General features: G+C 39.4%; 1 protein-coding gene across 1 annotated transcript in view; it reads left to right on the plus strand.

Annotated features, from left to right (window-relative positions):
• Window positions 1-23,243, plus strand: part of hmcn1 (hemicentin 1) — a 578,667-nt gene that overhangs the window by 263,298 nt on the left and 292,126 nt on the right. The window contains exons 20-24 of the mRNA XM_048602072.1: window positions 1,528-1,687; window positions 6,329-6,497; window positions 13,241-13,368; window positions 15,649-15,921; window positions 19,772-19,867. Of these exons, the coding sequence (XP_048458029.1) occupies window positions 1,528-1,687; window positions 6,329-6,497; window positions 13,241-13,368; window positions 15,649-15,921; window positions 19,772-19,867 (826 nt within the window). The remainder of the gene's footprint in view (window positions 1-1,527; window positions 1,688-6,328; window positions 6,498-13,240; window positions 13,369-15,648; window positions 15,922-19,771; window positions 19,868-23,243) is intronic.

Consider the following 23,243-nt stretch of genomic DNA (forward strand, 5'->3'; position numbering starts at 1 on the left):
CCACTTGTCAGCCCAAGCCTAGATGTTGTTCATGCTGCATTTGGAGATATTCTGCTTCAGGGTCTGAGGATACACAAATAGTGCTGAACATTGTTCGGTCATCAGGGAACATCCTCACCTCTGACATTATGAAGGAGGAAACGTCATTGATGAAGCAGCTGAAGATGGTTGGGCCTAGGACACTACCCTGAGGAACTCCTGCAGAGATGTCCAGGAGCTGAGAAGACTGACTTCCAACAACCATGACCAAGATAGCCTGCCCATAATTTTGTGCCAGGTGTGACTCCAACCAGCAGAAAGTTATTCCTTCATTCGCATTGACTCCAGCTATGCTTGGGCTCCTCAGTGCCACACTTGGTTAAAAGCAGCCTTAATATCAAGGGGTGCCACTCTCACCTCACTTCTTGAATTCAGCTGTTTTGTTCATTTCTAGACCAAAGCTGTAATGAGATCAGGAGCTGAGTGGCCCCGGCGGAACCCAAACTGGGTGTCACTGAGCAGGTTATTGCTGAGCAGGTGCTGCTTAATAGCACTGTTGATGACACCTTCCATCACTTTACTGGTGATTGGGAGAAGATGGGGTGGTAATTTGCTGGATTGGATTTGTCCTGCTTTTTGTGAACAAGACAAACTTGGGTAATTTTCCACATTATTCCGCAGATGCTGATGTTTTACTGTACAGGAACAGCTTGCCTCACGGTGTGGCATGTTCTGGAGCACAAATAGTTAATGCTATTGCCAGAATGTTGTCAGGGCCCGCAGTCTTTGCAGTATCCAGTGCTGCCTGCCATTTCTTAGCATAACTTGGAATGAATTGAATTGGAGACTCGCACCTGTGATGCTGGGGACCTCCGGAGGAGGCTGAGATGGATCATCCATTTGGCACTTCCGGCTGAAAGTTGTTGTAAATGCTTTAGCCTTATCTTTTGCATTGATGTTGTGGGCTCCCTCACTATTGAGGATGAGGATATTTATGGTTCCTCCTCCTGCAAGTTTTTTGTTTAAATTGTTTACCATAATTCACAACTGGATTTTGGCTCTAGTCACAGCTAAATGTATTAAAATATGCACATAATGTCTTTATATCAGAATAAAATTAATTAGATTTATTCAAAAGAGTGTCTATTTCAGCTTAATCATGTTAAGTACAGCAATTGACATGTATAAGATACCAACCTCATTAAGACCAACAAAAATACAAACTGAATGTTATGAGTCTTTATCAAGACCTTGAGCTCCCGAAGTGACATATTGCAATTTCTGGATTTCTGCCATGTTTTATATCAGTTTAACTAAGTTCTAGTCACAAAGATATTTGAATTGTCACAATGTACGTGCTAAACGGTGTTCTGTAAATTATAAGATTCTCTACAAGTAAGCTTAATGTGAAGTAGGTCAGCAAGTTTCATTTGAGTCATCACTAATGACCACAATACAGAGTTTTCAGAAGTACAAGATGCTGTCAAATAATGATTAAAAATTGCAGTTTTGAAAGTAGTTGAAAATAATTTCTATTTTCTTTTTCAGAACGGTGAACTCATTAGTCAGAACTTGGGGAAAATCAGCACAGAGCCAGATGGTGGTTTGTTGATATCTTCACCAACTGGTGAAGAAACTGGGGAATTTGTGTGTACAGCAACAAATGCAGCAGGCTACGCCTCACGTAAAGTTCAGCTAACAGTTTATGGTATGAGTTCATATGAAACTATGTTGTGCATTCTCAATTTATATGTTTGTTGCTCTAGCATATCCCTGAATCATCTGGCCCTGTACTTATTCATGGCACAACAATGACTGACAAGATAGTGAGGTAAATCTTTTGCCGTTGTCCAATTTACAGATCACGAATGGGGCAGGCCACAATACACAGCTCTGATTTTCTCTAACTGTCCCTGTTAAAATGATAAAGCTAACACCACAACATTTTAATTTAACGGTATTCATGTTAAAATGTCAGTAGTAGTGATCCTGTGCCAATAAAGTCAAGAAAAATATATAACTCGGGAATTTTCCACATTTACAATGTGGAAAAACAAATATGCAGTGAGCATCATTGGCTGGGGCGCAAGAGTTACTTTCTTGCATTCACAAGGAGGAGAGCTACATGGATAGTACGTTTCAGGATGTGGACACCCTACAGATTGTGAGAGTGCAGACAGAGAGGAAATAAACGATCATTGAGCACTCAAGGAGAACAGACAAGTAATACAGGGGTCTCCCGAGTGCATCCTGATCGCTAACAAGTATTCAGTTTTGAATGCCAGTTAAAGGGAAGGTTCCTGTGGGGAATATATCCAGATACAGTTCAGGTACATTTTAACAAGGGGAAAGCCAGGGCAAGCAAAATCAGATCTCTCTAGAGAATAGATGAGATGAAGATTAAGTTGAAGCAGAAAATGGAGCTGATCAATATCAGATTGATAACACGAGAAGAAACCAGGCCGAATATCGAAAGTTCTGAGGGCACGTGAAAAATAAATCAGATGCAAATAAAAGAGTATTAGAAACTGGTGGCTGTAAAATTGGGAATATAAGTTTTCTATAAATATATAAATAGGAAAAAGGATAGTAGGAGAAGGGGTGAGGACCAAAAAGGGGATCAGTATGGGACAGAGGCATGACTGAGGTACTAAATGAGTATTGTGCATCTGTCTTTACCAAGGAATAAGATGCTGCTAGATGCATAGTAGGTGAGAAAGTGATTGAGATGCTAGGTCAATTTAAATATTGGTAGGGAAATGGTATCAGAATGGCTGCTGCTTGCAAAATTCTTAAATCAAAAGAATAAGATGGGATGAATCCGAGAATGCTGAGGGAAATAAGGGAGAAAATTTCTGAGACAATGACCATAATCTTTCAATCCTCCTCAAATAGGGAGGTGATGACAGGGTACTGAATACTTGTAGGGAGTTAGACCACCTGAGTCGCACTTGCAGGGAACTGCTGTCAAAATGGTGGATCAAGTGGTCTCTTTCTGCATTGAAACCTTTCAAAAGAAAATCAAGCACCATATAAGTGAATTGAAGGTAACTAGTATAGAAATATGTGGTTTAAACTTCAGGTTACAATTAAAACTCAAAACCCAATGTTTATTTATACATTTGAGACTTCAACCAACAATGCAACAGGAAACAATCTAGTGAGGTAACGCAGGGAAATAATACTTATCAAAACCTTTATGGCCTTATCATGGCTTATGCTTTCCCATTTAGCTTAGAGTGTGCAATTGACACTTCATCTCTGGGTTTTCTTTTTCCAAATGTACAGCAGGTTCGAACTAATTTCAGTTTCAAACTTGGTGTGTGTCATGGTCACTAAAAGCTGCTGCTTATTAACTTTCCAAGTCTAACCCCACTGTCTGAACACTATGACTCTGTGGCTCCACGTCATGACATTGTTATTGGTTCAGGTGAGGTGAGGCTCTTATCAAAATGATTTAGCTTCTAAAGATAATGGACATTGATGGATGTCATCTCCTGCAATCTCATGACTGGTTCATTAGGGTGTTAATAATCCGGGGCCCATCTCTTCATTATGATTTGTTATTATTATTTTTGACTTGTATGATAAGAGGATATTTTCTTTGCCCAGTTGTTTAGGATTGAGAGATGTATGCTTTCAGGGCCCCATTAATGATATTGAGCTCATTGTCTTAATTTTTATTTAATTCATAAGAGTCCCTCATTAGTAAGTTTGCAGATGACACCAAAATTAGTGGTGTACTGGATAGTGAAGAAGGTTACCTCAGAGTACAATGGAACCTTGATGATGGGCCAATGGGTTGAGATGTGGCAGATGGAGTTTAATTTAGATAAATGTGACGTACTGCATTTTGGAAAGACAAATCAGGGCAGGACTTGTACACCTAATGGTAGGGTCCTGGGGAGTGTTGCTGAACAAAGAGATCTTGGGGTGCAGGTTCATAGTTCCTTGAAAGTGGAGTCAAAGGTAGACAGGACCGTGAAGAAGGCGTTTGGTACGCTTGCCTTTATTGGTCAGTGCATTGAGTATAGGAATTGGGAGGTCATGTTGCAGCCTACAGGACATTGGTTAGGCCACATATGGAATACTGTGTTCATTTCTGGTCTCCCTCCTGTGGAAAGATGTTGGTAAACTTGAAAGGGTTCAGAAAAGATTTATAACGATGTTGCCAGGATTGGAGGTTTGAGCTATAGGGAAAGGCTGAATAGGCTGGGGCTATTCTCCCTAAAGCGTCAGAGGCTGAGGGATGGCCTGAAAGAGGTTTATAAAATCATGAGGGGCATGGATAGGGTGAATAGACAAGGCCTTTTCCTGGGGTTGGGGAGTCCAAAATTAGAGGGCATAGGTTCAATGTGAGAGGGAAAAGAGGGGCAACTTTTTCATGCAGAGGGTAGTGCACCTACGGAATGAGCTGTCAGAGGAAGTGGTGGAGACTAGTACAATTACAACATTTAATAGGCATCTGGATGTGTATATGTATAGGAGGGGTTTAGAAGGATTTGGGCCAAATGATGTCAAATGGGATTAGATTTATTTAGGATACCTGTTCAGCATGGACAAGTTGGACCGAATGATCTGTTTTCATGCTGTACAGCTCTATGACTCTATAACTACAAATTAGCAGAAAAATGTTGTAAAGTGCAGATGTTATTATGATTTTCTTCACAGATAATACAAAGATATGGAGGAACAGGTCGTATTGAGGAGGCGAGGAGGCTGCTGAAGGATTTAGACAGGGTAGGAGAGAGGGCAAATATGGGGCAGATGGAATACAACATGGCAAACTGTGAGGTCGTGCACTTTTGTAGGAAGAATAGAAGCATAGACTATTTTCAAAATGGGGAGAAAATTCAGAAATCTGAAGTGCAAAGGGACTTGGGAGTCCTAGTACAGGATTCTCTTAAGGTAATCCTGCAGGTTGAGTTGGTGGTTATGATGGCAAATACACTGTTGGCATTTATTTCAAGAGGATTAGAATAATAAAGCAGGGATGTTCTTCTGAGGCTTTATAAACCTCTGGTCAGATCACATTTAGAGTGTTGTGAGCAGGTTTGGGCCCCATACCTCAGCAAGGATGTACTGGCCCTGGAGCAGGTCCAGAGGAGGTTCACAAGAATGATCCTAGGAATGAAAGGCTTAATATATGAGGAACGTTTGAAGACTCTGGTTCTATACTTGATGGAATTTAGAAGGATGAGGGGGGATCTGATTGAAATTTGCAGAATACTGAATGGCATTGGGAGAGTGGATGTTGGGAAGGTGTTTCCATTGACAGGAGAGACTAGGACCCAAGGGCTGAGCCTTTAGAGTGGAGATAAGGAGAAACATCTTCAGCCAGAGAGCGGTCAATCTATGGAATTCATTGCCATAGAAGGCTGTGGAGGCCAGGTCATTGAGTATATTTAAGAGAGAGAGAGAGAGATCGGTTCTTGATTGTCAAGGGGATGAAGTGTTACGGGGAGAAAGCAGGAGAATGGGGTTGAGAAACTTATCAGCCATGATTGAATGGTAGAGCAGACTCGATGGGCCGAATGGCTTAATGTCTGCTCCTATGACTTATGATTTATTAATTCCCTCTCTACCTTACCCAGTTGTCCAGTAAGTATTTAACAGCGTGTTAACCTGCCTTATTCAACTTGGAACGCTGCATGTTCTCTCAATCTGGCTCTGTGAAATGGAAATTAACTAAACAGGAGCCAAAAAACCTGTTCTACTTTTCTTTGTCAAGTGAGGCTAAGTAGAATCACATGATATAAAGTACTAAAATCCACATTTGTTAACGTTAAGCAGAATAATAGATTAATCAATCAATACACTTTGTTTCTTATAAATAAACTAAGTTAATTGGGAAATGTCAATTTTCCTTCTGGTCTTACTTTCTTTTTCCTTTAAAGAAAAACAATCCACAACTGTTTAAAATGTAATTAGGATTATAAGCGCTATCAGATTTCCTTAAACTTTGTTCTTTCAAAAACAGGTAACTTTAAGTTATGTATTTATTGTATACCACATGGTATACATAAAATATTTTTATATTGTAAATAAAAAAAGTGCATTCTTTTAATCTGTTCTGATGAAATGGCTTTTTTCTGTTAAATTTTGCTGTTGAAATTTTGTAAATAATAACTTATTCCAGTTCAATCCATGCCAAATTCTTCTGTATGTTATATTTGGATCAAATGCAATCTTGAATTGAAATTTACAGTTGATGAAACTGTTAAAGAGAGTTCTGGTTTTCAGATAGTAATAATGCTTGAAATAGGAGTGTATTAATGCAGATTATACTCTATTTGTATCTTAGTATGAGTGTCTTGGAGAAGTTATTCAAACTAATTTTCAATTCCAGTTAAACCAAGAATCATTACGGAGTCAAGAGGAGCTGAGAGAGGAAGTCCAAAGGAAATATCAGTGATAGAAGGAGAGGATGTCACGTTGTCTTGTGAAGTGCAAAGCTTTCCACCTCCCATCATCAGTTGGGCCAAAAATATGCAACTTATCTCTCCTTTTTCACCAAGGTACCCTAAGTTTGAAAACAGATTTCTCATAGCTCACTATTTTGCACGCTCCATGTAACTGTAGGATAATGCCAAAGGTAGAAATTGCAAACTGTTGCACTAATGAAGGCTGTTGTCAACTGTTTCTGAGCACAAAAGAATTATTACTGATCCAGCTGATATTTAATCTTGGGATTATTGGTGGATTCAGACAAATTACCCTTTCCATTGGCCGGTCATGTTTCACATTTTATTTCACTCTGCATAAAATTGACACCACATCAATATAATACAAATGAGAATACTCATTTTTACTGAACTTTCAACCTTAAGGCATAAAAGTAAAACTTTGACATACATTTTGCACAATTTTAAGTTATAAACAATTTGACAATATTGCTTTTACAATATACCTCTATTGTTGTGAAAATAGTAAAAATGAATGATCAATGTTTGACTTCCATCATTTGATTAATACCTGAGATGCTTTATGGACTAAAATGGCTTTTTAAAAAAAAAATACTGACTTAACATGGCCATACTGATCATCTGACCGCAGATTTAGCTAGTTCATGAAATAATAAGTAAAGAAGATCCAGTCTGAACTGAAACTGACATAAACAAAATGACTGCAACCTGCCAATCCGATCCATTTCCCCCCTCTTTGATTTACGTCTTTCTGGAAATTTCACATCAGGATAACAGTCACCTACAGATTATCCAGGTGGGAAAGAGATAATGAAGCCGTGGAATGTACAAGTGAATTGTATTTCAGGGAATTTCTTTTGGCCAGAGCAAATTGAAGAATGATGGGTACATAACAACCAAACTGCAAAGCCTGCACTCTCTCTCCTTGCTTTTCTCTCTGCCTCACAGAAGGCAGCATTAGGTGAAAAGCAAATTGGAGAAACCCGCCTCCTTGACCTGTCTGTCTCCGCTCCACCTATCTTCTCCTTTATCCTTCTTCTATCCGCCTCCCCCTTTCTCCCTATTTATTTCAGAATCCCCCCCCCACCATTTCTGAACAAGGGTCTAGACCCGAAACGTCAGCTTTCCTGCTCCTCTGATGTTGCTCGGCCTGCTGTGTTCATCCAGCTGTAGACCTTGTTATCTCTGGAGAAACATTTATTTGCCAAAAACTCTGGGATAGCTACAGGTTTTGCTTATGTCAAGTTTATAAATTATCAATTAACCAACTACGGTCTGAGGTTAAATCTAAAACCTCAAGGACTGAGAACTTTTAAATTCCATATTCTTGATGTTCTTGTAAAAGAAGCTGTTTCCTTTTTTAAAAAATTATACCTATGTTTGTGTGAGAATTCAATGTTGTGTTTAATTTTTTTTTGGGGTTAGTAAATATTTAAACTCCTCCTTCTGTCACTCAAGAAGACCTTGAAATTGGCCTTAATTTGCATTAGCAAACTGAAGTTTAAAGGAAGAGTAATGTAGTGTTCTAAAAAGAATTAAAAATCTTTGTTGCTGCCAAGAAAAAGGTTGAAAAGCAGTGAGCCAATTAATCCCTCCTGGTTATAACAAAATTGGCATGTTCTAAAAGAAAGAACTGGAGTTGGGGAAACAAATTGTTCCTTTGAGAGCTGTTTTAAAAAAAAAATCTTCGGAAACGTTTTCTTGGGTCTACAATATTAAAGTGCTAAGATGTTTACATTTGATATTAAAGCCTTCATAGAATAGCCAAAGGTAACTTATGAAAATTAAAGGCATTTTCCTTGGAAGAACTAAGAGGTTAGCTAGGCACTTAGATGTTTTCTTCTTTGGTAGTTCCACACGAGTGAGGATGACTTTCTTCTACTCAAAGTTTTGTTTCCTATTATGACTAAACGTTCCAATGCTAGATCTGCACACCCTGCCACAGGTAGGGCAGGTGATGTTTGAAGAGGTGACTGGGATGCTTAGTTTTGCATGCTCCTTCTTTTGCACTTAGTGCCCACTAGGGATTATTAGAGATGCTCAAGATGATCTTAGAAAGGATACTAACATTGGAGCACCTATCCTGCCATTGGATTTGCAGGATTCTGTGCACGCACCATTGGTGATATTTCTCTAGAGATTTGAGATGTGGGCTGCGTATTGTCTGCTTCTGCCACATACAAAATTGCAGGGAGCGCAACTACCCTGTAGATCATAAGCTTAATGCTGGGTTTAAAGTCTTTCTCATCAAACACTCTGCTGCTCAGTCAGCTGACACACTGGAGGTGATGTTGGACTTCATCTTTAATGTTTGCCTCTTGCTGAAAGGAGTCTGCCAGTATGAGAACTGATTCATATTGTCCAGTGGCTTACCATGGATCTTAATAATTGGGGGACAGTGTTATACACTGGGAACAGGCTAGTAGAGGGCCTTTGTGTTTTGCATGTTTAGCCTAAGGCCTGTTCTTTGGTATGCCTCCACTATTGTCTCAACAATGGTTTGGAGTTCTCAGAGTGCGCTTGTAATCACATCTGCAAACTGCAACTCCATGACGAAAATTGGGGTGGTTTCGGTTCTTGACAGGAAGTGATGCAAGTTGAATAGTTTTCCACTCATCATGTAGAGAAGCTGTGCTCCGGCAGAAACCAGTTCTGGTCACCATACTACCAGAAGGATGTGGATGCTTCAGACAGGGTACAGAAAAGGTTTACCAGGATGTTGCCTGATGTGAGGAGGAATTTTAGCTATGAAGAAAGATTGGATAGATTGAGTTTATTTTCACTGGAATGCAGGAGGTTGAGGGGGCGACCTGGTAGAAGGTTATAAGATTGTGAATGGCCTGGATAGAGTGGGAAGTAAGTGACTTTTACCCAGGGTGGAGGGTCAATTACTCGGGGACACAGGTTCAAGGTACTGGTGGGGTGGGGGGTTGGATGTTTAAAAGAGATGTGATAGGCAACTTTTTCACACAAAGGATGGTGAGTGCCTGGAATGCGCTGCCAGATGAGGTGTTGGAGCAGACACAATAGCAGCATTCAAGAAACACTTAGACAAATACCTGAATAGGAAGGGAGTAGAGGGATATGGATCCTGTTAGTGAAGACAGTTTTAGTATGGAAAGGGAAAATGTTTCAGTACAGGCTTGGAGGGCCGAAGGGCCAGTCCCTGTGCTTATTGTTTTTTGTTCCTTTCCTCATAGATAAGGGGTAGAATGTTGCAGCAAGAAAGATGGAGAAGGGCATTGGTGTGACCCTAGTTTATGCACACATTGGGTCTGTGGTGGATCCATTGGTGAGGTTCACTGCTTAGATGTTGTCATTGAAGTAGGTGCAGGATGGTGATGAATTTCTGACGACAGCCAAAATTTGACGAGGATGTTCTGGAATCACTCCTAATTGATAGAGTCACATAGAGATGGAGTTTCACTCGAATTGCAGGAAAACACAAGTTGCAGAATGAATGGTGATATAGCTAGAAATAGAAACTGAAGACAGTGAAGCCGACAAATTAAAATTGGAACAGCTAAGATAAGAGTTGCATTCCTAAAGAAAGAAGAGCAAAGAGAATTCAGGAACGAAAACAACAACAAGACGGAGAGAGACAAGAAAGGTAAAAGAGTGAAAGGTAGGGAAGTAAAAAATAGAGTGAGAGACAAGAGAGGAAGGTAGATACAGAATTCCAGGAAGGTGAAAAGCAGAAAGAGAAGCAGGAAAGGGAAAGAGAAAGGAGTTTAAATTAAGACAACTTAAACTGAGAAGGGAAAATCTCAATAAAGAAGCTTTGTTGAGGGAACCACACCTAACTCAGACTTAAGGACTGAAGTATTAAAGTTGGCCTATTTAATTCCTATGTTTTATGATGACGAGGTGGATGCCTTCCTCATCTCTTTTGAGTGGTTGGCATGGCTGTTAATGTGTTCAGCCTAAAAATGGATACTGTTTTGCAGAACAGGCTCACAGGGAAAGCTCATGAGATTTACTCCCTTTTGTCTGAAGGGAATGCAATTGACTAATGCAGCAAAAGGGGCTATTTTGAGTGCAGACCTGCTAGTGCCAGAGGTGTATTGGAATTTGAACAGCTTAAGCAGATCACTTTTGATTGGTGGGTATGGGCAGTTAAAATTAAGGCCACCTATAAAAACCATTTTTGTTATAGAATCTCTATAGTATGGAAACAGGCCATTAGGCCCAGTAAGTCCACACTAACCCTCCGAAGACCATCCCAACCAGACCCATCCCCCTGACCTTTCCTTGTAACCCTGCATTTCCCACGAATAACGCACCTACCGACACATCCCTGAACACTATGGGCAATTTAGCATGGCCAATCCTCTTAACTTGCACATTTTGGACCATGGGAGGAAACCAGACCACCCGGCTGAAACCCAAGCAGACACAGGTAGAACATGCAAACTCAGCACAGACGCCTGGGGGTACAATTGAACCCGGTTCCCTGGCACTGTGAGGCAGCAGTACTAACCACTAAGCTACCGTGCCACACCTTCGGTAAGGTAATTCTTTCCAAGGCATTCAAAAATTCAATCCCCTTTCCGATTAAATACATGTAGGAGAACAGAAGATATCAGTGTCCATACAGGCAATAATTCTGATTGTTGCTATGCATTAATACATAGATGTATGATCTCAGGTAGAGTGGGATCTAGAAAGTTTCACAAACTGGAGAAAGATAATAACAAAGTAAATACCTGTCGAGAACAGGGAAGTCGGGCAGAAAAAGCAGCAATGACCCCAACAGTTAAACAAAGGGATCAGATAGGAGACCATTTGGAATCTGTCTCAAGTGCTTCCATTGCTGGAAACCAGAGCATGCTGAGGAAAATGGCAGGTTCTGACGCCTCACAGAGACTAATGCTGTAAGACTGGTATCAGTAGCATTAAAGATGGTCATTGTCTGCTTAGGCATGACTGTTGACCAGAAGAGCTGTCAGGAGTTTGTGTTTAAAGTCACCACCAACTGTTGTTTTAAGCAGCCAAGGAGAGATTAGGAATCTCTGAGACATCTGGTGCTGACAGGCCTTGCTAGTGGGGGTAATAAAAGATTTTCCATCTGGAAGTAAATTGTGGTGGTCTGATAAAAGTGCTCTTGAGAAAGAATATATAGGTGCTCCCAGTTAATATTTACCGAAAGAATGAACTTGACGTGGATCTGGTAACAATGGGGGAGTAGTCCCAAGCTTGTTAATGCCACTGATAGATATTTTATTGGGAAGTAATTTGTCTGGCAGCAAGATACCTCAAATAAAAAAGATCAGTCCAGAGAGATTGTCAGCAGCAAGTGGCAGAAAGGCTGGGAATTGAGCAGGAGCCCTATGAAGAGCAGTAAAACCAATGAGGTTTGAAATGACTCAGGAAGGGCCACTCAAATTAAACAGAGCTGAAAACAAACCATCTGTAAGTATCTGTAAAGGGATGCATTTAATTTCTCCTTTTTGTCTAACTTTCCTTTGGCTTTTTCACTGAGGAAGCCTCTTGACATCTCACCATTCAAGCTTTTTTCTTGTTTCTCTCATTTCTGCACAACAGAAACAACCTTTTACAGAATCTCAAAATATTGAATCTTTTTAAGCAGGTGTTGTGTGAGTGGGGGTAGCAAAGGCAGAGAGAGGTCCTTGCACCTATTAACTTGCTATAGTTGGCGTTGAGTTGAGCTTTTCTTTCCCTCATTCTTTTTTTTCCTGATACTATTGATGTGTTCAGTGGTGTTTCATTTTTCAATTGTTAAGTAGTGCCAGCACCAAAATTTTGACCTACCTTTTTTCTGTTGGCATTGGATGATGTGGTGTTTGTCTCCAAAATGTTCTAGGTTTGCTTGTGCACTTAATTTGTAGTTTTAAAAGAATCCATCACTTTAAATTTAATTTGTAAACTAGTAATTAATTGAATTATTCCCAAATAGATAGAATGATTAGATTTTCTATTTTTAAACAAATGTATCTAAATATTCCACAAGTGGTTAGTCAAAGTAAAAAAGAAGAGTAAAGATATATTAGAGAGGACTCTCCCTTTATAAGGGACATTACCTCAGAGTTGATAGTCTTTTTCATTCCTCTGACCAGTTCTATGAATCTGTCCTTGGTTACTTTCAGTAGAATGCTCAGTTTGCTTGAGGATTAGGACTGCAGTGAGTGATTCCTGCTCTTCATGATATGAAACAAAGTCAGGAAGCCCTCAGCCAGTTACTTGGTAAAATTTACTTCAACAAGCCACGTGTATTTGAATACAGGGGTGGTTTTCACATTTGTCAGTTGCCAAAGTACCTTGAAAACAGGATATAGAAGTTTGTTCCAGCAATTTATTTTTATCACCAGCCTCTACAAATGGATTATGTTATCAATTTTTTTCTTGCATTGGAAGGAAACTCAAACAAAGCAACAACCACTGGAAACTCCAATGATTCATTTCATGTTTCATGATTCATTCATTCCAATCTCTTTCATGTTTTGCAAATGAAAAGGCATTGCCAGTCTGAAACCTCAACTCTTTCTGTCTCCATAAATGCCACTGGACATGCTGAGAATTTCTAACTTTAAGTTTTAATTTCAAATTTCCAGCATCCACAGTTCTTGCTCTTGTATAATTTGCCTTATGTAAAGCTACATTGCAAATGTTGGTCTCCTGATTTGACAATTATGAGCTGAAGTTACCAGAACATCTCTCAGTCATTTCATTATCTGTTTACAAAGTACCACAGAAATTATTGTTTACATTGTTACCTTAAACCTGAAAGCATTATATAAATTCCATTGTACCTTCTAAGATATTAGGATTTGTTACTTGTTGGTGAATTTTAATTCAAAATGTATTTTATATTTCAGGCATACTCAGCTGTCCTCTGGATCAATGAAAATTATTGAAACCAGACTGTCTGACAGTGGACTCTACCTATGTGTTGCCACAAACATTGCTGGGAATATTACACAGTATACTAACCTGACTGTACATGGTATGTTTCCATTTATGTGTAGATCAATGATGTCAGTTTTTTTTTGGTGCCAAAGATCAGAGATGCTTGGGGTGAATTCTTTGAGGATCGTTACTGTTTATTGTTCAGCTAGTGATGTTTAGTGTTTTTTAACTGCCCATAGGATCATTCCATATATTTTGACTGTCCAGAAAGAAAAACATGTGTTTTTGAAATTTGTTTGAGTTGAAACATCTATTTGCTTGTGACTCATGTCAGGTTGAATTGGTGTCTGTACTCTAGTCTCATTTCTATCAATATTTAATCTTGTTGAATATCTTGAAACAGATCTCAGAATTTGATTACAAACAACTATTTCATTTATAGCCTCTACACTAACACCCATGAGCAAACATACAAGAACATTGTATGTAGAATGATGCAAACTTAGGATGTTTAAAGTGTCACCTGCATTGTTGAAAAGCTTGAGATAATTCCTAATCTAATATTTCATGAATCATTGCAATGCCCTGTTTAAATCATAGAACATTAAAGCATTGAAGCACGCCACTGGCCTTCTTCACCGTTGTTTACTCATAGTCCTGCATTTCTTTTCTCCCTTTCCAAAATGAACTCAGTTCAGTATTCTACTGAATCAGCTTCCAAACAGTACACAGCAAGCAAAACAGCACAACTTATCGCATTGCGTCATTGTGATACATGATTCCAAGTACATGAAGATAATAAGTGCGCTTTTCCAGAATCACTTCAGAGCCTTCCTTGGTATTTATTACACTTATTTGGATGAAAAAGTTACATCCAACTTCATAAACTGCAACATACAAATTGAAATACAAATTAATGCAACTCTACGCCCTGGTTAGTTGCTCTTGAATATTTCTTAGATGTCTTTTGACCTATCGTGCCCTAAATTAGTCTCCAAGATGTTATAAAGGTTATTTCCACAGGGAAAACAATCCTGGCAATGGAAATTTTTAAGAGTGTCAGGTGCTTGACAGTGCCACCATGTGTGCTGTCTAGACATGCTTTAGGTATGATCTATATGGGTTTTACTATAGGGATCATAAAGAAGGAAAAATAAATCCCATTTGCCATTACATTCCTTGAAAACAAATCTTCTAACCTCTGATGCAAATAAACTCATGATGCTTGTAAATGAATATACATCAGACTTGTGGTAAGATTAGCTAGAAATGATGACAATTGCAACCTTACGACATGTAGTTTTTTGAAGCAATTACTTAATTGAATTTAAATGAATTTTGGGGACCATTCTGTAAAGTTGCATTGAGAGCATTTTAAATGCTGGAATACTGCAGAGGTTATTGAACGCAGTTTACTTTCAAGGGGAATATGTACAAGAATTACATTATTCATTTTGTAGACTAATTGTTCCACAAAAGCTATTTTTGGTGTTCCCTAAGCAATGGTTTCTAAGTGTTCTTCACCACATTTTATAGAATATAGCCTAGAATTTATGATCAGTGACAGAGGAACAAACTCTATTGGTGAAGACTGTTACACCCTGTGGAGAAGCAGGGTATCACTGACAGTAACTTGCAGATTTAATTGTGCATCTGCACGTGCTGGAAGTTGCTGAATTTACTCTATAATTACAGCCTTACTGTTTTTCCTATTGCAAAGTCCAGGCTGCATATGTTTTCATTCATTCAGTAATAACCACTCCATGTAAACCAGAGCCTCTTTTTATAACAAGCCCTGATGTAACAAGCTTTCCATTTATTTACTTCTTATGTGACTGGTAAACAACACAAATCATAAAGAAGAGGCAAGAGGTTCTTGAAGAGAAAGGTATCGAGGTTTGATTTGGCAAAAAGAACCACAGAGCCACTGCACTAGTGTGAGCAAAGTAGAGCAGGCAGAAGTGAGTGGTGGGCTGAGGAGTTGAGACCAGGATATCAATACAATTATCTACCATAAGATTATCAATGGCAGTTAATACATTAATATTGAAAAATGTACAGTCTAGTAAGGTACAGTCTAGTATACCTGTAGTTAGTACTTCTCTGCCTGTCTGATAGGATAAGCATCACTTTCAGTTCAAAGAGTAGCTTTGCAATAGTTTAAGATAGGTGTGTGAATCATTTGTTAATGTTAATTAGCCTTCATTTGAAGAAATGGACAGCTTACATTGTTACTAAGATGGCTAACTAACATATCAGATTGTTTTGCTGTCTTGTACTATCTGAATTTTAAGTCCAATGTGTTTAATATTTGAATTCAAATGTATTGCACTGAAGAAATTCTATCATGAATCACACATTGATTACTATTCTTTAGTTCCTCCACGAATTCGGCCTGGACCCCGTGTCATAAAAGTCCAAGCAGGTCAGAGGATTGACATTCCCTGTGATGCATCTGGTGTGCCGAGTCCAACTATAACATGGTATAAAGGAAGTAACAACATTTTGCCAGATAACAAACAGCACAGTGTGGATGCTGAAGGCACGCTGACAATTGAGAGGGCCCAACTCACTGATGATGGAGTTTATAGATGTGTTGTCAAAAATGTTGCAGGTCAGCATGAAGTAAATACAACTGTCCAGGTTCATGGTGAGTATTAATTGAGACATAAATAAGAACATATTTTTGACATTATGTTGAAGAAATAAATGAGTGTGTGAATGCAGTACTGGTTTCTAATGCATAGAGTTTGTTTGTAAAACTGGCATGCTCAAGTCACATTTTAATAGTTTGCCATCTGTGCATCTTTAGCCAGTATTCTCATATATGATGAACAATACAATATAGATAAATATGATGAGCCGCCTTAATTAAACTGGGTAATGTCAATACAATTTACATAGGAACAGGAGTAGGACGTTCCGCCTCTCAAGCCTGTTTCACTATTCAATGTGATCATGGCTGATTTTGACCCTTATCCCTTAACACCTTTGCTGAACAAAAAAAACCTCAGATTTAAAATTAACAACTGATCTAGCATCCCACAGCCATTTGTGGAAAAGAGTTTCAAACATCTGCCAGTGTGTAGAAGTGCATCTTAACATCTCCCCTGAATGGTTTGGACTTAACTCTCAGATTATGCCCCTTGGTTCTAGAATCCCCAGCCATTGGAAATAGTTTATCTAACCGATCTTTTTCCTGTTCATCTCTTTTGGACTTCCATCAGATCACCCTTAACCTTCTAAATTCCAAGAAAACAAGCATAATGCATATAATCGCTCCTCATAACTTAAACCGTGAAATCCAGGTATCATTCTTGTAAACTGCCATTGTACTCCCTCCAAGGTCAATATATCCTTCCTCAAGTGTGGTGCCCAAATCTGCTCATAGTACTCCAAAGTAGGGTCTAACCAGGGTTTTGGCTAACTGTAGCATAACATCTAAATCCTTATGCTGCAGTTCTCTGTACATAAAGGCCAGCATTCCATTATCTTTCTTGATTATTTTCTGCAGTTTTCGGTTTATGGCATTTTAAAGATCTATGCAACTGAATGTCCAGTTTGGACATCCACTGTATTCAATTTCATACCATATGGAAAGTACCCTGATTACTCCTTTTTCAGTCAAAAACAGACAACCTTATGCTTGCTTATTATGAACATCATCTGCCACCATTTTGCCTATTCACTTAGTCTTAATCTATCACTATCCTCTTGTAAATCTGTGCTATCATTTATACTGTCTACAATGCTGCCTAACTTTGTGTCATCAGCAAATTTGGATATATGACTTTCTATGCCAGTGTCCAAGTTGTTACTAAATAAAATGAATAATTGAGGCCCTAACACGGACACCAGTGGTCACATCCTGCTAACTTGAGTAACTGTCCATTATCTCGACTTTCTATCACTTACCACTTAAGCAATTTCCCAGCCATGTCTGTAATTTGCCCTCAATTCGGTGGGCTTCTGCCTTAGTTAACGATCTCTTATGTGGGGTTTTATCTGATGCCTTCTGGAAGTCGATACAAACAACATCTAGTACATTATCTAGTACACTGTCTAGTTACCACTTAAAAGAAAATTCGATAAGGTTTGTCAGGCATGATCTACCTGCCATGAATCCAGTGGACATACACAATTGTAATGTAATTGTGACTTTTTTATTTTAAGGATAAAATGTTTATAACTCACGTGGCCATTTATTTGGATATTCCCTGTCCTGATAGCTTCCTTCTTTGGGAAAAAAATTAGCAACTTTACTTACACCTCCCTTTTTGGTGATGATCTTCAATTTATGCTCTTCTTGTTAGCACAGAACAACCTCTGGAGTTAGTTTTCTATACTACTTAATTAAGGGAATGTCTTTAATGGAGTTTCAAAGGAAATCTGAATGATTAAATTAGGGTATAGTCTTTGATTGAACAATTTGCATTTAAATCACACCTCATAAAATTTTTAAAAAATCCAACAGTACTTCATGCAAGTGTAAACAGATGGATGTAAAGCATAAGTGTTTGATATTAGGAATAGTTATAAAAAGATTGTTTGAAGAGTTAGGTTTTAAGGAAATCCTCGAAGAAAAGGTAGAAGGTTTGACAGAAGGAATTTCTGATGATATGGTCTTTATGGTGCCAATAAATGCGAAAAAGGCAACATTTGGTGGAGTGGAGTGGAGTATGGAGAAAGATGCAATGTTGGAGAAGACTGCAGAAAAAGCAAAAGCCATGGAGGGACTTGAGTGTGAGGTTGAGAATTCTAATTTTAGATATTGAGAGGACTTGAAACCAATGTAGACCAACAAGGACAGGAAAAGATAGTGACATTTGGTACAATATAGAATATAAACAACAAAATTTTGGATGTGCTGCAATTTAAGGAGAAGTAGAAGATGGAAGGCCAAGAGAACAGTTGAATATTTTTTGCTCTCAAGGCAGCAAAGGCACAGAGGAGAGTTTCAGAAACAATAGGGGTGACACAGAAACAGGTGCAAGAATTCCTTTCAAGTTAGAAGTGATCGAGACTCAGCAGCCAACATTGTAAGTAAACTGATTCAGTCTGTTGATGGAATGGATAGAATCAGTGATGAGGAAACAGAATTTGGTCATGTCAAAAACAAACTCTTTGGTCTTCCCAAAGTTTAACTGGAGAAAATTGCGTCTTTTTTACAATTGGATGCCTTTCAATTAGTTCAGCAGCCCAAGGCAATAAAGGAATTAATAGATATGGTATAGAAGTGGAGCTAATTGTTACCAGTATCTTCATGAAGGTTGACCCCATGTCTCCAATAGATGCCACCAAAATGTATATGGAAAGGAGGTGGTCAACACATATATTCATGGGGTAGCTATTGGGTGGGAGTGGGTGGAATTGAAAACTGGAGTTGTTCTGGATACAATTGAATAGATAACAATGGAACCAATCAAGGACAATTTGACTTAGTATAGGAAATTGACTAAAGAATGATGATATAATCATGAAAATTGGGTATTAATTTGGGAGGTAACAAAGTGTTTACCAATTTTGGAAAGGAAAGAGTGGTTGCAGATGATGTGGCAGTTTTCAGGGAGACATAGAACATAGAACGTAGAACAGTACAGCACAGTACAGGCCCTTCGGCCCACGATGTTGTGCCGAACTTCTACCCTAATCCTAAGGTCTATCTCACCTCCATCCCTACCTTATACTATCATCCATATGCCTATCTAATAGCCACTTAAATGCCCCTAATGAGGCCGAGTCCACTACCCTCTCCGGCAATGCATTCCACGTCCCGACCACTCTCTGAGTAAAGAACCTACCTCTGACGTCTCCCCTATATCTACCTCCACTCACTTTTTAAAACTATGCCCCCTCGTAATAGCTACCTCCACCCTAGGAAAAAGTCTCTGGCTGTCTACTCTGTCTATGCCTCTGATCATTTTGTACATATCAAAGCAAGTTTTTTTTTGAGGATGGAGGTGACAATGTTGAATTTGAATGGGACAAGGGGGAGCATTCAAAGAGATGGAGGTAATTGCAATAGGAGATAGAATGTGATCCAGGAAGGGAAGCTAGTTGCTCAAGTGTTTAAATCAAGTAAGGTCAAAGGAGCAGGAAATGGATCTGAGGATCAAGATAAATTTCATAATGTTTGAGATGTCGAAGGAAATAAATTGCAGTGAAGCCTGAGTTCAGAACTCCAGCAGAGTGGAGCAATGGAGGAAATATTTGGCAAAGTGTAATGTGGGGAAGCAACAGAAGAAGCTACTTGTTATCTTAATAAGGAAGTCTACAAATGTCTCATAGTTATTGTTGGAGAGGATACAGTTGATGAAAAAGGTTTTCATTGCCAGTTATTCCAAAAGTAGTGGTTTTCTTTTCCATGAGGAGAGTCAGGCCCTATAACACTTCATACGGTGATGGAGAGCTTAACCAATTAGAGGTCAGACATGCTTAAATCAGCACCTTTTAAACTTGATGAATTGAGTTGATTGTCATTATTTTCATAATTTTTACAGAACCTCCTACAGTCGAAGACCCAGGACCTCCATACAGTAATCCTTTCCAAGAGAGAGTGGCAAACCAGCGTATTGCTTTCCCCTGTCCAGCCAAGGGTGAGTCTGGAAAATGCATATATTATGCACTTTAAATCCTTTTGAACATACTGCATTTTGCATTCCAGGTTACACCGTGGTAGATGGTTTGTGTTAGCTTTCACATTGCAGCGGAACTTCCCAATACCAGAATAGAGAGCATACCTCATGGATAATGGGTGTTGGCCAATAATTGGACATCAACCAGAGGGTGATGGGAATCTGAAATGCACTACTTAGAAGAGTAGTTGAGGCAGGAAACCTCTCAAGCTTTTGAAAAAAGCACTTGGATGAGCACTTGAAATGTCATAACAGTCAAAGCTATTGGCCCAGTGCTGGAAAATTGGACTAGTGTGGATTTAGAGTTGTTTTTGTCAGTGTCGATGCAATGGGCTTGAAGGGCCTCTTCTGTACTGTATAATTCTATGGTTCTGTAACTACTCCTCTTGGAATTTGAGACATGGCTATTTGGTTGATCTATATGCAGTGTGTTGCCACGCAAATTGCTGGGACATAGTGCAGATGTGACTGTAACACGTCCACTCATTTAATAGATCACTGCTGACAATCATAACAAGTTGTCTGACTTTATATTTTCGGTAAAAGGGGAAGACAGAACTACTGTGGGCCCATAAGTTCTGAATGAAGTGGCAAAGTGCAAAAAGGCAAGGGAAGGTAGAGATGCTGTGCCTAGCCAAGTAGGCGCAAAGTGAGTGAGTGAACAGCCCTAAGCTGCACTTGCTGATGCATGAGCTAGGCGCCTATTCCATTGTGCAAAATCTACTGACGACAGCGTTACAGTGAAAGGTACTGATGCACTCCAAAGTGCAGGATTGAAGTGAGAAGTTTTTTGTAAGTGAGTCAGAAATGTGTCATGATGATGTGAAGAGGCTGGTGCACTTCTGATGTCAACTTAAGTGGATGTGGGCATGCAGGTGGTCACTGCCATGGAGCACACACTGAGATTTTGGGGAATACTGTCTAGTTGGGAAGACTGGAGGAACAAGTGGTGAGCTGAAACCACCAGATCCATGCTCTGACTTCTATGTTTGTAAATATCATTGTTTGGTTTTTCTTTAGTACTTGGTAAAAAAAGAAATTGTATATGAATGAGGTGAGACTTATGAGATGTAAATGCATGTTGCTTGATGATATATACTAGTGAGATTCTTATCTCGCCATTCAATCATTGGCCTTAAAATTGGACTGCATTTTCTCAATGTCAAGAATCCAATTTTCCCGATATCACCAAAATTTGAAGTTGAACTTTACTGCCTGGAGAGAAGACTGAGAGGAGATTTGAGAGATATTTTCAACATCATGAGTGGGCTGGACAGAGTAGATAGGAAAGAAAAAAAATGAATGAGGGGACATAGATTTAAACTGATGTACAAATAAAGCAAGGATGATGTAGTTTGAGTACAGAATGCACTGCCTGGAAATGTGGTGGATGCATACTCGAGGGGATTTTGGATAGATATAGTTTTGCAAGTATATAGGGGGACAAAACAGGAGATTGGCACTAGGTAATAGGACCAGTTAATTAAAGTATATTATCAAAAAGATTTACCCTAGGAAAAATATTGGGAGTTTCTTCAGAAAAAAAGTTGTCAGCTCAGTTTCAAGGATTATTTTTTAATGGTAAGTGCTGTTCTTAATGACCAAACAGTTGTGTTTTGCAAGACCAATACACATTAGTTATACAGGAAACATTATAGCTTTTCATGGGGTGAAATCTGCAGTTCTTAAATATACACTGAGCATTTGACTGTCAGCTCAAAAATATTTCCAAGAATTGAGAGCAATAACTGCAGCTCTTCTTTTGCAGATGTTTTTCACATCTGTGAAAATATCATTACCGGCAGGGGCACCACATAAATCAGCCTGTGAGTGAGTTTTATATGCAAAGGAAATCAAACATTTCAAAACAAGTCTATAGCTCAGTTACTTTGAGCAATGATATACATTATTACTAAATGAATGATCAACAGACCTAATATTGAGTCACGTCTGTAAACAAAATAAACAGCGTAGATAAAAACTTTTGACACAATTTCAAACCCAAATTTCCTGCCATTTATAAGACACAGAGTTAAAAGATTGTGGTATGATGCCATATTATGGCACTGTTCTTTTCAAAGGAGTCAAAGGTACTTGATTGATCATAATCCATCTATGCAAATTCCAGGGACTTTTAATGCCATGCCTCCTAAATAAAGGACAACACACCATCAATCAGGTTCCATCCATCGTTGGTGAATTGTCTGCTGATGCTTTAACCTGAGCCATTTTCTAGTACTGTTTTTATCAATGGTGGTTTGCTATTGCTTTCCACTTTCACTGGAGAGGGCAAGGTGTCAAGGCACCTTGTGTCAGCACAGGGTGTCAGCTAGAATGGGAATTGAACCTGTGCTGTAAACATTATTCTGAAATACATGCTGGCCACCTGAGCAAACCAAGCAAACCAGGTAATGGCCTGGCTTTTCCAATGGCCATATAATTCTTTCAGCAGCATAAATGGAAGATGCGCATGGGCACACTGTGCAATCTTCAACGTAGCAGACTCTGAGCGAATTGCCAGGGAAATTGAAGATTTCACTGGGCAATCTCCTGAAATTATCCACATAAGTCAAGAACTCAGATTTGTACTGCAGTTAAGTCAATAGTTACTCTGGAAAAGTTAAGCTATTAAAAACCTAGTCTCACTTCTGAGTAGCTAATAAACTCAAATCCAACTTGCCACATTCAGCCCCATCTACTCAACCACCCGACCCTGACCCAACACTACCCCTGCCCTTCCAGGACCCAATACCCTCTCTAAACATGGGATGTGAGAGGCCCCACAATGAGGCCTGACAATCCCCTTGTCTCTCTGGGACCTGACACATTCCTGCCACTGAATCCAATAGCCACCCCTCCAGGGCCCTAACGACTGTGCCATCCTATCCAAATGCCCCCTCTCCCATTGGGACCCAGTACTACTCAACCCCGCCCACCTTGGGGCCCAAAATTCTTTTCCGTACCACTGGATCAGATACCACGACCCCACCTCCCTGCCACAGGACCTGACATTCCTTCTCCTGCCACCAGACCTGACATGGCCCTCCTGTCCCCTGAGACCCAATGCCCCCCTACTCCATGGAACCCATCATCTTCCCTGCCCTTGCTGGCCCTACCCACTTCAACCTACCCTGATTGCTCCATCACTTACTTGTCTTCCTTTCCAGCTTGTTCCTTGATGGCCTACCTATTCGGCTCCCAGGCATCCTACATTACATACAACTCACCCTATCACAACTCACCTAGTATCCCATGCACCTGGCACCCTACCCTTCTAGCACAATAACCTCTTGTTTTACATGTAGTTCTGCTATAATGTGTGTTTAATTGCCACAAA

Source organism: Rhincodon typus, chromosome 10 (genome assembly GCF_021869965.1).
Source record: "Rhincodon typus isolate 14 chromosome 10, sRhiTyp1.1, whole genome shotgun sequence".
NCBI lineage: Eukaryota > Metazoa > Chordata > Chondrichthyes > Orectolobiformes > Rhincodontidae > Rhincodon > Rhincodon typus.